This window comes from Acinonyx jubatus, chromosome B4 (assembly GCF_027475565.1).
Source record: "Acinonyx jubatus isolate Ajub_Pintada_27869175 chromosome B4, VMU_Ajub_asm_v1.0, whole genome shotgun sequence".
Classification (NCBI taxonomy): Eukaryota; Metazoa; Chordata; class Mammalia; order Carnivora; family Felidae; genus Acinonyx; species Acinonyx jubatus.
The window spans coordinates 131317425-131333122 of NC_069387.1; the positions used below are offsets into that span (position 1 = coordinate 131317425).

Genomic DNA, 15698 nt, shown 5'->3' on the forward strand with positions numbered 1-15698 from the left:
ATTTTAAAAGTCAAGGACACAATAAAAGGTCAAGAATATAATCTACCAAATACAAGCTTTCTCTTAGAAACCTTTATGAACTTGTCATCATTAATTTACCTAACTTTTGTCTGCAGTGCCTTCTGAGTAATGCGTTCCAGGTAATTATTATTCACCGTGTCTTAAATCTATGACTCCCAAACTTCAAAAGTCGTATATCAGGATATGACCAAGTCCCCAATTTACAAATGGATTATATTCCAAAAGTTCATTTGTAATCTGATCATGTAGAACATGGAATGCACTTCCACCAGAAGACTTGAAACACGAATTCTGGCAAAATTCTCACACCTGCCCACAAAATCTATAAGATAACTGAAATGTAGTATATTCACAATGAAAAAAAAGAGGCAAAAGGTATCTTAGCTCCCATCCTAGAGGTTCCTGAAAATAAGTCTTATGCAGTCTCAGCCAGTTCTGAAACTCATAAGACCAATACTATCAGGGGCACCTGGCTGGCTCAATCAGTGGAGCACGTGACTCTTGATCTGGGTCCTGAGTTCAGGCCCCATGCTCGGTGTGGAGATTACTTAAAAATGAAATCTTGAATGAATGAATGAATGAATGAATGGATGAATGAATAAATAAATAAATAAAATAGTATCAGATTAGTGTTAAGAAGAGGTAGATACATAAGGACAGCCAAACAGCAACATGTCATTAAAGGAAGAAGCAAATTGAAACTTAAATCTCCTTTTGGATAAGTTCATTTAACATATGCCAGAGCTCCTTTAGCTAGAGCCAACGGGGTTAATCATTAGAGAGGTACTCCCAAGGCTTCTCCATGACCAGACTGGACAGGATCAATTTTATCTAAGTACTTAGCCTAGAAGATGACAGAAGGGTAATATTAAAAAATATACCTTGAAACTTCGCTACCAACTTTTTCCAATTAGGCTAATAAGGGCTGGGTTAAGGAAAGGCACTTCTTCTCATTATATGGCTCCAACTTCCTCTGTTTAGGAAATAGAGGTATCAAGGCCTTCATTGCCTACTGCCCTGCAAGGGCCCTTACTAAATCACTGAATTTCTATATAAGATATGCTTCAAACGAAATAGATCTGAGAAGGAAATTTCTCACTCTTCCAGCACACAGTACACCATCCATGAAAAAGCACCGCCTAACTCTACACTTTATTCTGCTCTAGAAGTCCACATTTTCCAATTTTATAATCTTCTCCATTTCTGCTCTTACCTTTACCTTCCTATAAACATCCATGCAAAGAACACCTGGCATAAAATATAATAATGGTTTTCTCACTGGTATATCCAGTCTCTTTCTCCTCTTGACAGGAAGCACCATTAAGGTGTACAAGTAGAAGGCCCTGCAACTAAACACTGACAATATTGCCCCTGTCCAAACATTTAACTGGTGGCTGCTGGATGGAATAAAAAAGAAACTTGATCAATATTTCCTATTTTCTCCCTATAGTAACAGAATCTGATTTTGATAATTAGTGATTTTTGCTAAGCTATTACTATTTCTGGTCACTGGCATACATTCTACCATATTATAAGGTATTTTGTAGTCCTCAAACTTTTTTATTTGAGAGAGAGAGAGAGAGCAAGGACATGAGCAGGGGAGAGGGGTAGAAGGGGAGGGAAAGGAATATAGAGAGGGAGGGGAGGAGAGAGAGATGGGGGGGGAGAGAGAAGGAGGGGTGGGAGGGAGAGGGAGAATCTTAACCAGGTTCCACGCTCAGCAGAGAGTCTGACACGGGGGTTGATCCCACAACCCTGGCACCATGACCTGAGCCAAAACCAAGAGTCGACACTCAACCGACTGAGCCACCCAGGCGCCCCAGTTCTCAAACTCCTTATGGAGTATTTCTTTATTAGGCCCCTTTTTTCCCCTTCAGCATTGTTCTAATGTCAGTTTTCCCCCATTATTTCCTTTCTAATATTGAACACAATTTCATTTTTTTGTTTCTTTTCTCTTGCCAAAATAATAATTATGTTGTATACAACATTATGTTTGTCAGTTTCACGTATCCATGTTCCCTTCTAAGCATGATCACAATTAATCAATTTGGGACCCCCGGCAGTTAGGAAACCATTCTACTGAAGAGGTTGGCTCAGAAAAATCTCAAACTAAAGGAGATAAGTGATCCAGATCAGAAGTTTTCAACTTGTGCTCTTTCAAGAGTTGCCTGAGGGCAAGAAGGATGCCAAGTAAGTGGGGGTCTAGTTTCTCCATTCAGGTTTCATTCAACCAGAGCAGCTGTTTTACACACTGGGATTATAGTGTGTCTCAAATTTATAGAGATCTTTAACTTTAAAACAAATAGCAAATTTGTGGTCTAAATGTTCTAACACTAATTAAGAGAATAAAACAATTATTCCACAATATATTTCACCTCTACAGGGAAGGACTCAGAAAGCCTTTCTTCCAAATAATCTAAACCCTAAATTAAATGAGGTTTTCCGCCCCCCCTCTGTCCAGCAACAGAATCAACAATCACTTTGTTTTTCTGAATCGCTTAAATCTAAGAGGTCAATGTTTCAGTGGATTCATAGTTCCACGGTCATCAGGTCATCACTGATTCCCTGGCTCTTACATTCAACAAACATTCGCCCAACACCTACCACATTCTACCCCTCAAAGTGTGGTCCTCCAGACCAACAGTACTAGCATCGCCTGGATGCTGGTGAGAAATGCAGAATCTCCGGCCTCTCGGGGATCTACATCAGAATCTGCATTTAACAGGCACTCTAGTTGATTCATTAGCAAACTAAAGTTTTTGGCTAGGCACTAAGGATACTGGGATAAGTAAAACAAACACAATCCCTCCTTCCACAAAGCTTCTCATCCAGCTGAATGTAACAAATAAGTAAATCGTTACACACAGGGTACTTTGAAGAACGCTGAAAGAACAAACCCCTAGCCCAAACTGGCAGTGTGAGGAAAAAGTCCTGAAGGAAACGGTACCTTCCTGATTCTTGACTAGATGGAAACGTCAGAAGGAGAAAGGTCATTCAGGGAAAGGAAAAAACAAAACAACAACAACAAAAACACAAAGTGAAACTGAGATATGAAAGTGTGTCTTTTATGGGAAATCCCAAATCTTTTGGCGTGCATGGGAAGAGATGAGGGGAGGAGCAGAAGCTGGCTCTGAGGGACCTGGTTTACCATCCTGAGGAGAATAAGCTTTATCCTGGAGGAAATGGAAACCACTAAGTGATCTCAACCAGAAGAGCAGGAGCCTCATTTACCATTTAGAAAAATCACCCAGCAGCCACTGGGACAAGATTAGAAACAAGGCGAGACCAGTAAAAAGGCCGACATTGCAGTAACCCAAGAAAGACACTACTGAGAGTCTGCTCTAAGTGGCAGCGGTAAAGGTGGCTAGAAAGAATGAATTCAGTAGATATGAACACTGAAGAATCTATAAAAAGTGGTGACTGATGGCTGGGAAGAAAGATGAAAGAAGCAGGTAGAAAGGAGATGGAATTAAACACTTACTTCCAAAATTAGGCATGTTATCTTTTGGGGGAACAGTTTGGAAACAGTGACTTAAAAAAAGTAAAAAACTTCACACCCAAACATGTTACACTTTTACAGCAAGAAAGAAAAGGTTCTTTATATCTATATCTTGTCATCTACTTCTGGGAGTTTGTCCTACAGTTACTTACACCAAGATTTATATACCAAAGATGTTTACTACAAGTATTATTTGTAACAGAAAAAATAAAAAAACAATTAAGGGTCTCATAATAGGAGACTAGCTAACTGTTGTATACACACGATTTAATACGCAATCCAAGGAAACAGAGGAAAAAATGTTTTCTAAGACTGCTGAATGATACAGGAAAATCTCATGAAATAAAATTACATGAAAATAGGTTACATAGAGTACATGTATATAAAAATAAATAAATGAACACAAAAACTGACAAAAATGTATAAACTGCTGCCACTGGCTATAACTGAACTGAAGGAATTTTTACTTTCTTTTTCCTACATTTTATCTGATTATAAAACAAAACTCTTGAGGCCTCTCGGTGGCTCAGTTTGTTGAGCGTCTGGCTCCTGGTTTCAGCGTAGGTTGTGATCTTGCAGTTTGTAAGTTCCAGCCCCGTGTTGGGCTCTGTGCTGACAGTGCTGAGCCTGCTTGGGATTCTTTCTCCCTCTCTGCTCCTTCCTCACTCACACTCTCTCTCTCTCTCCCTATCTCCCTCAAAATAAATAAATAAACATTAAAAAAACTTTTTTAATTAAAAAAAAAACTTGAAGTTTTCATTTAGTTTGAAGAAAACAAAATAATCCCTTATCTGAACGTCTGGGTAGAGGGTGGTGCCAATTCCTACAACACAGAATTCAGCAGGAATTGCAGGTAGGATGAGGACTTTCACACCAAACATACCGAGTCTGTGACACATCCTACAGAGGTGTCCGAGAGCCAAGCATATGAGTCTGGAGATACAATACAGGAATCAGTCAACAACATATGATGGTGGTTAAAGGCAAAAAGTTCTGGGAGAAATCATTCAAGGTAAAATATAGAGTAAGAAGAAGCTCTACAGCGAAACACTGGGGAGAAACAAAATTTAAGACGTGGGTACAGAAAGTTGGCAAAAGGTCTGAGCAGAAAAGAAAGTGGCTGTAAAAGCAGACTTTAAAAAGCCAAGAGTAATTTCAGTGATGTCCATGGAGGAAAAGTTACAGGTGGGAGGGAGTGGCCAATCACGTCAAATGCTGCAATGAGGACAAATAAGATGAAGAGTGCCTGTTTGATCCACGAGAACACTAATGACTTTGGCAATGGCAGTTACTGAAGAGAGAGATAAGGACAGAAGCCAGAATACAGTGAAGTCTCTGGAATGTGGGAAAGTAGAGAGAGTGCTAATAAACTGCTCTTTTAGGAGCTTGGGAAGGCCAGAAAGTTGTTGTTCAAAATGGAAACAAAATTCAGTTGATTTATATGCCAAAAAGTTGAGAGAGAAGGCTGAAGATGCACCAACATCTCTGCCCCAATAGCAACAGCTGCTTTGGACCCCCTGAGACCATCCCAGCTGTCAGCGCCAATTTCCTCCACTTCCTGCCCAAGATATTAGAGGTTAGCTGTTGGCTGTCTGTCATCACCTTCACCGCCATTCCTCCTATCCCAGAGGAGTCATGGTCCTTACTACTGTGCAGGGCAGAGCCAACACCTTTAAATCCCATCCTCTCACATCTCAACAGGAACCCTGCTCCATCTGTTATCCTTTCTCTTTTTCCATCTCCAGCTTTTCCCTCCGGATTCTTTCCCCTTAGCATATAAATAAGCTGAAGTCTCTCCCATCATGGGGGAGAAAAAGAGAAATTAGAAATGGAAAAAAAAAACATCAAAAAAATGCTTGAGTGTCCCTTATTTCCCAAAATAAAAATTGCATGGGGCACCTGGGTGGCTCAGCGGTTGGGCATCCTACTTCAGCTCAGGTGATAATCTCACGGTTCGTGAGTTTGAGCCCCGCATAGGGCTCTGTGCTGACAGCTCAGAGCCTGGAGCCCACTTTGGATTCTGTGTCTCCCTCTCTGTCTCTCTCTCTCTCAAAAATAAACAAATATTAAAAAAAAAAAAAACCCAACCCTGCTTGAGTTTCCATTACATTTCCCACTATGGATGTAAAAACAGAGTTCTTCCCTCTAGTGGAACAAACCATCTATCTATTGATTCAAATACTTTGCCCACTGGCCTCATGAAACATACCATCTAAGTGGGCAATGAGGGGGTAAGAATATAGACAATAAACATATATACACACATATACCAACACACACACATCATAATAATAAGTGCTTGAAAGAAAAACAAAGCAGGATAGGGAGTATTGGGAGGTGATATTTTAGATAAGATAGGGAAGGCTTCCCTGAGGAGATGACATTTGTGCAGGAACTTCAGTAAAGGCACAGCAAGTACCAAGGCCCCAGGACAGGCGCATACTTGATGTGTTCAAGAAACAGCAAGAAAGTCAGTGTGGCTAAAGCAGCACAGAGTGAGCAAGGGGACAGAGGTAAGAAATAATCAGGTCAGAAAGGATCCCTGGCCCACATCATAAAAACAATGATTTCATCGTAAGCCTCACAGGAAGACACTGAAGGGTTGTGACAGAAGCGTAATGGGTCTGATTTCAGGTTCCAGACGCTCACTCATGTTGCTGACTGGAGAATTCCAATTACAATACAGCAATGAAGTGTAACGATAAAGGGCAATTGGGCAAATCAAGAAAAGGATACCTAACACTGACTAAGAGTTAGGACAGGCGTCTCAAAAGGAGTGATGCCTGAACAGAATACTGAAGAACAAGTAAGAGTTGCTAAGAAGAGTGGAGGCAGAGTGGTACCCAAAAAGAGGGCATATATGTAGAAGAGCCTGGGGAGTTTTTAAAAGATTGGATATTTCAGGGCGCCTGGGTGGCTCAGGTGGTTGAGTGGCTGACTTCAGCTAAGGTCATGATCTCGCAGTCCGTGAGTTCGAGCCCCTCGTGAGGCTCTGTGCTGACAGCTCGGAGCCTGGAGCCTGCTTTGGATTCTGTGTCTCCCTCTCTCTCTCTGCTCCTCCCCTGCTTGTGCTCTTTCTGTGTCTCTCAAAAATAAGTAAATGTTTAAAAAAAAAAATTAAAAAAATTTTTTTAAAGGTTGGATATTTCTATTCTCCAGCATCCAACAGTCAGAAAATATTTTATAAAAATATACCACTGATAACATCTACCTCCCCCCACCCCCGTCCGCCAAGAAAATACCTGGGACTACACTTAATAAATTATCCACATGACCCTTATGGAGAAAATTATAACTCTGTAGAAAGACATCAAAGAACACCTATTTAACTGAAGAGATAAAACTAACTAATGGACAGGAATACCCAATATGTAACATGTATATTCTCCCCATTAACCTATAAATGACACATTTTGAATCAAAATCCAACAAGTACACCAAAAAGACATGTGCAAGAATTTCATATCAGCATGATTCACAATAGCCCCAAACTAAAACAACACAAATACCTACCAAAAGTAAAATAGACAAATGCCAGTATATTCATAAAATGGACTAATTATATAGCAATGAAAACAGACTACACCCATACATAATTCAACACAAATGAATTTCAAAACAAGCCCACAACAGAATACATACAGCATGACTCCATTTACATAAAGTTTAGAAACCAACAAAACTAACTTATGATGTTAGAAGTCAAGATGGTAGTTTCCTTTGGGCAAAAAGAGGGAGTACTAGTTGGGAAGAAGCACATGGGGTGGTTAGGGGGTGCTGGAATAGTTCTTCACAAAGCAGTAATTACACACAGGTATATTCATTCTGTGATAACTCATCCAGGACACTTACAATTTGTATGTTATTCTATACTATTGTTATGTCTCAATAAAATGAAAGAATGCTGGTGTCTGCAATTTACTTTGAAATGCATCAAAAAAATAAGATGGATTGATGAATAGAGGGATGGATAGACATATTATAAAGCAAGTATAACAAAATGTTAATGGGAGAATTTAAGAGGTAGACATAAAAGTATTCACTGTAAAACTCCACTTTATCATGTGTCTGAAATTTTTCATAATAAAATGTTCGAGAAAAAAAAATCCCAATGAGTTTCTTTGTTCTTTAAAGTAGGCTTCACGCCCAGCACAAAGCCCCATGTGGGGCCCAAATTCACGACTGAGATGAAGACCTGAGGTGAGCTAAGAGTTGGAACACTTAACAGACTGAGCCGTCCAGCTGCCTCCCATTGAGGTGTTGTTTTGTTTTGTTTTGTTTTTTTGCATAACTTCATAAGCTGATTCTAAAACTATGAAAAATTAAAATGGGCAAGAACAGTCAAGACAACTCTGAAGACAAAAAAGGCAAGGAGAGACTGTCCTAACAGATAACAAGACTTTTTTTTTCATTTTTTAATGTTTATTTATTATTTTTGAGAAAGAGAAACAGAGCATGAGCAGGGGAGGGCAGAGAGACAGGGAGACATGGAATCTGAAGCAGGCTCCAGGCTGCTGTCAGCACAGAACCTGATGTGGGACTTGAACTCACAAACCGCGAGATCATGACCTGAGCTGAAGCTGGACGCCTAACCGACTGAACCACCCAGGTGCCCTCTAACAAGACTAATTATTAAGCAACAATAACTAAGATGATGTACTATGACAAAGAGATGAATAGAGACCAGTGAAACAGAACAGAGGGCATAAAAATTAACTTCTGCACACTGAGAAATAGGCTGGCACTAAAGATCAGTAGGGAAAAGCAGGACTACTTCATAAATGCTGATTCACAGATCAGATGAGATGAACTAATAGAATACCTTTAATAACTCACAGGAAAATAAATACTGAACAATAAACACAAGTTGCAGAAGAGTATATACAATAGAGTTCTCTCTCTCCAATTAATATACATGTTATATAAAAAATGAGAAAAACTGTTCTACATTGTTCAGGAATATATTCATATTCAGCTCAGGTCATGATCTACTATGAATCATGCTGTTAAAAAAATACAGAAATACTTGGCAATAAAATATCAAAATCAGGGCAGTAATTACCTTGGGGATGGATGGAGATCCATGGAGAAGAGTACATGAGCCAGATGGCATGTGAGTACATAAATATTTGCTATCTTACTATTTATACCTTTTCTGAAATCTTGAATTTTTATAATTACAACAAAGAAGAAATTATACAAATTATAATTTTATAATTATAATTTTATTTGACAGAGAGAGAGGAAGAGAACACACATGTGTGCACGCAACAGGGGAAGGGGCAGAGAGAGAGAGGGAGAAGAGAATCCCAAGCAGGCTCCTCATGGTCAGTGTAGAGCCCGACATGGGGCTCAAACCCATGAACCGTGAGATCATGACCTGAGCCAAAATCAAGAGTCAGATGCTCAACTGACAGAGCCACTCAGACACCCCTATAATTTTTTTTAATTAACAAAAGTTTGAAGCAAGAGTGCAAGGTTTGTAAATCGTGTTAAAAATACTTAATAGTTGGAGCAAAGACTAGGAATAAGGGGATGATAAGAGAAGAAGCTAACAAAACAGAAAGAGACCAGATCCTGCAAGCCTTGTAAAACATACTTTTGTTTTTATCCTATAGGGCAGTCACTGAAAAGTATTAAGCTAGGGAGGTCTAAAAGATTACTCTGACAAGGTATAGGAATACGTTTCCTAATGACAGAGGCTTATTTATCATTTAATCCCTAATCTTAGCATAGTTTTATGACATAGTGATATTCAATAAATATTTGCTAAATTAATGAATTTATGGAAGAGGTTGGGAGGGAGAAGCAGAGAAGTAGAAAGACAAATTAGAAAGCAGTTTTAATAACCCAGGCAGGAAATGTTGGGTTTATAATGATTACCTAAACTTACCATTTCTCTATTTTACAGAAAATAGTAAGATTATAAGAAACTTTCAAGAGACATGAAGTAGAGTAATGATCTTTAACATAAACGTGAAGACCCTGGTTCAAATTAGGCAATGTAATAATTCCATATATACTCACCATTCTTCCGCTCACTAAGTGGAGGCAAATTGGGATTCCTGCCAGGGTGAAGGCCTAGGGTCAGCTCGGGCTGCAAGGAGAGCTCCTGCAGTTCATTGGCAACAGCTTCGCTCTGGGGGCTGGGGGCCGCAGACAGGGATACCAGCACCGGTTCATCATCATTTTCGCCAGCCCCTCCTCCGTCCAGCCCATTCACAGCAATGACGGAAGGGGGCAGGCACACTACACTGGAGAAATCCACTTTGGCTTTCGTGATGGCAACCTGGAAATGGAAGTGGAGACAAAAAGTTTATATGTCACTGTGGAGAGACAGACTATTCTACTGAATACCATTCTAAATTATATTACTGGCAAGCTACCATTAATCTTAAATATTTTTTGTAAAGTAAGCCAGCATCATGTTTTTCTTTTTTACTTTCTACAGCTTATTTATTTTTTATAATTTGCATCCTGTTAGTTAGTTAGCACATGGTGCAGCAATGATTTCAGGAGTAGATTCCTTAAGCCCCTTCCCCGTTTAGCCCATCTCCCCTCCCACAACCCCTCTAGCAACCCTCTGTTTATTCTCTATATTTAAGACTCTCTTATGTTTTGTCCCCCTCCCTATTTTTACATTATTTTTGCTTCCCTTCCCTTATGTGCATCTGTTTTGTACCTTAAAGTCCTCATATGAGTGAAGTCATATATTTGTCTTTCTCTAATTTCGCTTAGCATAATACGTTCTAATTCCATCCACATAGTTGCAAATGGCAAGATTTCATTCTTTTTGATTGCCCAGTAATACTCCATTGTATATATACACCGCATCCTCTTTATCTATTCATTCATCGATGGACATTTGGGCTCTTTCCATACTTTGGCTATTGTTGATAGTGCTGCTATAAACATTGGGGTGCATGTGTCCCTTCGAAACAGCCCACTTTAGACCTAAAGACACCTTCAGATTGAAAGTAAGGGGATGGAGAACCATCTATCATGCTAATGGTGACCAAAAGAAAGCCAGAGTAGCCGTACTTGTATCAAACAATCTAGACTTTAAAATAAAGACTGCAACAAGAGATGAAAAAGGGCATTATATCATAATCAAGGGGTCTATCCACCAAGAAGATCTAACAATTGTAAACATTTATGCCCCAAATGTGGAAGGAAGCACCCAGATATATAAATCAATTAATCACAAACAGAAAGAAACTCATTGATAATAATACCACAATAGTAGGGGACTTCAACACCCCACTTACAACAATGGACAGATCCTCTAATCAGAAAATCAACAAGGAAACAATGGCTTTGAATGACACACTGGACCAGATGGACTTAACAGATATACTCAGAACATTTCATCCTAAAGCAGCAGAATACACATTCCTCTCCAGTGAACATGGAACATTCTCCAGAATAGATCACATACTGGGACACAAATCAGACCTCAGTAAGTACAAAAAGATCAAGATCGTACCATGCATATTTTCAGACCACAACACTATGAAATTCAAAATCAACCATAAGAAAAAATGTGGAAAGGTAACAAATACTTGGAGACTAAAGAACATCCTACTAAAGAATGAATGGACTAACCAAGAAGTTAAAGAGGAAATTAAAAAGTACATGGAAGCCAATGAAAATGATAACGCCACAGCCCCAAACCTCTGGGATGCAGCAAAGGTGGAGGGAAGTATATAGCAATCCAGGCCTTCCTAAAGAAGGAAGAAAGGTCACAGATACACAACCTAACCTTACACCTTAAAAAGCTGGAAAAAGAATGGCAAATAAAAGCCAAACCAGCAGAAGACAGGAAATAATAAAGGTTAGAGCAGAAATCAATGCTATCAAAACCAAAAAAAAAAAACAAAACAGTAGAACAGATCCATGAAACCAGAAGCTGGTTCTTTGAAAGAATTAACAAAATTGATAAAGCCCTAGCCAGCATCATTTTTAATTTTAATATTTAGTATGCTCACACAATACACGTAATTTCAAGTCTGATACTGTCCTCAACTACATCACTCAGGAGGACAACATAAAATTAAAATAAAAGCAGCACACATGATGTGTAATGGGATAAAAGGAAATAGTGGCGAAGGAGAAATAGTTATGGAAGAAATGTTACCCTCCAACTCCCAAGGAGAAGTACCTTGAGAACTAACACTTTCATGAATATCCAAAAGGTATTAAAAGTACTATACTGTACCGACATAATCTGGGGTAGAACATTTTTTTTTAAGAAAATAATTCCCAGGGCACCTGGCTAGCTCAGCTGGTAGAGCCCGCAACTATTGACTTTGGGATCATGAGTTCAAGCCCCACGTTGAGCATAGAGTTTACTGTAAAAAAAAAATTCCTAAGCCATTAGAGTCCATAAAAAAACATAAACATAGAGATGTATGTTTGATGGATATTTACCCGAATATTTGAACGTACATATTTATTTAATCATAATACCCAGAAATGGGATATTAAAAATAAAACACCTGGCAAAATAAGAACAAGATCTTTAAAAATGACAAAGAAAACATTATAACAAGAAAATATTTTTCATAGCATGGATTAATGGTTAGGTGAATTAGGAATATACTCATTCACTGAATCCTACTATGTAGTTATTGAGAATAATTTTTATAAAGAGTTTAATGTGTGGAAAATGCTTATCTAAGCATCTTTAAGAAAGATACAAAAATGTATTTTCATTTATAAAAATACTATACCAAAAACACAAAATGGGTTTTATTTGATCAGACTCTGAACATTTTTTCTTTTTACTTTCTTTGGTTTCCAAATTTTCTCTAAAACATATATATGTTGCTTGTATAATGAAAAAGCTACAGTTCTTAATCTAGAAGAAGGACCTAGGAATTCCCTGCAAACTTTAGTGAGCACTTTAATTTGGAGATAAGGAAATCAACAACAAAATACTGAAAAACTATGAAATGAAGAAAGGCATTGAAAACTAAAAAATAAAAAGACCATCACATTCTATCTTCATGTAAGGCTATAGTGTGACTAAACATGGTCATAGTTCTGATTGATACACTTCATAAAATGTAAAATGGATTGGAAAAGATCCAGATAAGAGCAATTAAGATGGGGGGTTGAAATTAAGAAGAATGAAGATACTAAGAAAGACCCTCTACTCCAAAAAGGCTGGAAGAAGTCTTAACTGAGGCAAGTTCAAAAGAAAAAAGTTAGGAACTCAATACTAGGAGCTTAATATTCTAAAAGGTAGTATGGGCAAACAATGGAGAAGGATTTGGGGGGAGGGTTGAATAATTTTAGGAATTACAAAACAACAAATGTCTAAGAAAATCCAGAATCTAACCTTCAAAAGAATTTTTTCCCATCTTGCCTATGACTTAACCATTTAAGCTGTGTTTTGTCTCTGTGTACTAGGGAAAAAATTGTTACACATGATTAATCCATCTGGCTCAGTACTTCATGAACTCTGAAAGAGCATGTTTGCTTTCCTTAACAGCAGCCTTTTCATACTAAAAAGATTCAATTTTATGAATCAAGGATCCTTTGAGATCTAAACTCCTTAGGACAGCAGTCCTTGATACCCTCCCCCACCCTGATACATATGCACACACGCACATACACACTCATGTGCACATGGATGATGACACACTGAAATGTGTGTTTTTAAAATAACAAAAACTCGTAAATGAGTCCTAAAGGAAAGTAGGAGGAGGGCAGTATTATAACTTCAGCCTAAGACCTAGGAAAAGTAGCTTCACATACAGCAACATGCTTTATATAAGCAATTGTTAATATACAATAAAATATTATTCAGCCATAAGAAAAGAAGGAAATCCTGCCATTTGTGACAGCATGAATGAACCTCAAGGGCATTACACTAAGTGAAATAAGTCAGAGAGAGGAAGACAAATACTGTATGATCTCGCTGAGATTTATGGTTACGAGACAGGGGGTGGGAGGTGGGGAAACTGGATGAAGGTAGTCAAAAGGTACAAACTTCCAGTTAAAGATAAATAAGTACTGGGGATGTAATATACAACATGAGGACTACAGTTAACACTGCTGTGTGGCATATTTAAAAGTCGTTAAGAGAGTAAATCCTAAAAGTTCTCATCACAGTGAAAAAACCACATTTTTCTTTGTTATATCTGTAAGAGATGATGGATGTTTAAACTAAATGGTGGTCATCATTTCACAGTATATGTGAGTCAAGTCATGCTGTACACCTTAAACTTCTATAGTGCTGCACGTCAATTATATCTCAATAAAACAGGGGAAAGAAAGTTGTGAAATCATTCCTGATTAAGAGTTCACACCTTATACTAGAAAACTATGAAATTTGGCTGAGATGGTAATAACTGTATTCAGTAGACAGACCCTGTGAAATAGTATTTGCATCTTAATTGGCACTCAATAAATACTTGCTGGGGGAACCTGGCTGGCTCAGTCAGCAGAGCGTGAGACTCTTGACCTTGGGGTCATGAGTCCAAGCCCCACACTGGGGGTAGAGTTTACTTAAAAATAAATAAATAAATAAAGTAATTTAAAAAATACATACATACTTGTCTGAACAAAGACAGAAGCAAATGAAAGATACCTAAAGATAATCTGGGGACCAAGACAGGCAGGTCTTGAGAAAAATCTGAATGGTACAAGGAAGAATGCGCAAAAGATACAGAACATTAAAAATAATGTGTACGAGTCAAGGGCAGGAACGAGCAAAGCTTATTGTACTTTAGTACTCCTGTTAAACTTTTAGGCTAGAATCATATAAAAAGTTCTTCACCAAACAGCAAAGCCCCACGATTTCAGACTTAACTCATTATCTGTGATACTGTAACTTGAGACTAGGCAAAATTTTCTGCTACTTAGGTGCTTTGCGGGGGGGGGGGGTGGTAACAGAATATAAAGGGTGCCAGCAATTTTACAGTTTACCAGATTAAGAGAAAAATTAAAGTACTGCCTCATAACGTATTAATTCTTTACATGATTACATAAGAGACTAACACACTGAATATTATTATGTAAATGAAAATTTTTCATTTCAAATGAGTTTATCTGTTCATTAAAAATAGTCTGGCAATAGTACTTGCTTGGGATAGAGTCTCAGTCCTTTGCAAGATAAAAAAGTTCTAAAGATCTGTTGTACAACAATGTGAATTTACTTAACACTACCGAACAGTACACTTAAAAGTGGTTACGATGGTACATTTAATGTTATGTGTATTTTACCATAAAAATTTCAAAATGGTCTGGAAAGATCTCTGCACAAAAAAGTAACTTACTAAGCTAACTCATATATTTCAATGAGCCTGAAAAAACAAACTACTCTTTAAAATATTCTTTTTTTTTTTTTAAGTTCATTTATTTTGAGAGAGAGGGAGAGACAGAATTCCAAACAAGCCCCATGCTGCCAGCGCAGCGCCCAACACGGGGCTTGATCTCACAAATTGTGAGATCATGACCTGAGCCAAAATCAAGAGTCAGACTCTTAACTGACTGAGCCACCCAGGCACCCCTAAAATATTCTTTAATTTACATCTCATCTTAACTCAGAACAACCTTCCCCCTATTACTTTGAATTAGATGATGATGACGATGATGATATTTGACAAAGATACATCACAGAATACCAAACCTTTCCTTTTTTTTAAATTTCTTTGTTTATTTATTGAGGGAGAGAGAGCGAGCGAGCGAATGCACAAGTGGAGGAGGGGCGGTGAGAAGGAAAGACAAAATCCCAAGGAGGCTCCACACCATCAGCACAGAGCCGGATGCGGGTCTCAAACTCATGAACAGTGAGATCATGACCTGAGCTGAGATCAAGAGTCAGATGCTTAACCAACTGCACCACCCAGGCACCCTCAGAATACCAAGTTTTTTCTAAAGCAGCTTGAATTTAAACTGTAGGAGTCTGTAATTCTGGTGTGCATTTAATGAATACAACCAGTACTTCCAGAAAATGATAATTTAAAAAATTAAACCATGGGGCACCTGGGTGGCTCAGTCAGTTGAGTGACCGAGTTCGGCTCAGGTCACGATCTCACGGTTTGTGAGTTCGAGCCCCACATCAGGCTCTGTGCTGACAGCTCAGAGCCTGGAGCCTGCTTTGGATTCTGTGTCTCCCTCTCTCTCTGTCCCTCCCCCACTCATGCTCTGTCTCTCTTTTTGTCTCAGA

General features: G+C 38.4%; 1 protein-coding gene across 5 annotated transcripts in view; it reads right to left on the reverse strand.

Moving 5' to 3' along the window:
• The window catches only part of MRTFA (myocardin related transcription factor A), a 210282-nt gene that overhangs the window by 110667 nt on the left and 83917 nt on the right, over positions 1-15698 (reverse strand). For all 5 annotated transcript variants that reach the window (XM_053226838.1, XM_053226840.1, XM_027070651.2 and 2 more), the window contains exon 3: positions 9548-9809. In XM_053226838.1, coding sequence (XP_053082813.1) covers positions 9548-9809 — 262 coding nt within the window. The remainder of the gene's footprint in view (positions 1-9547; positions 9810-15698) is intronic.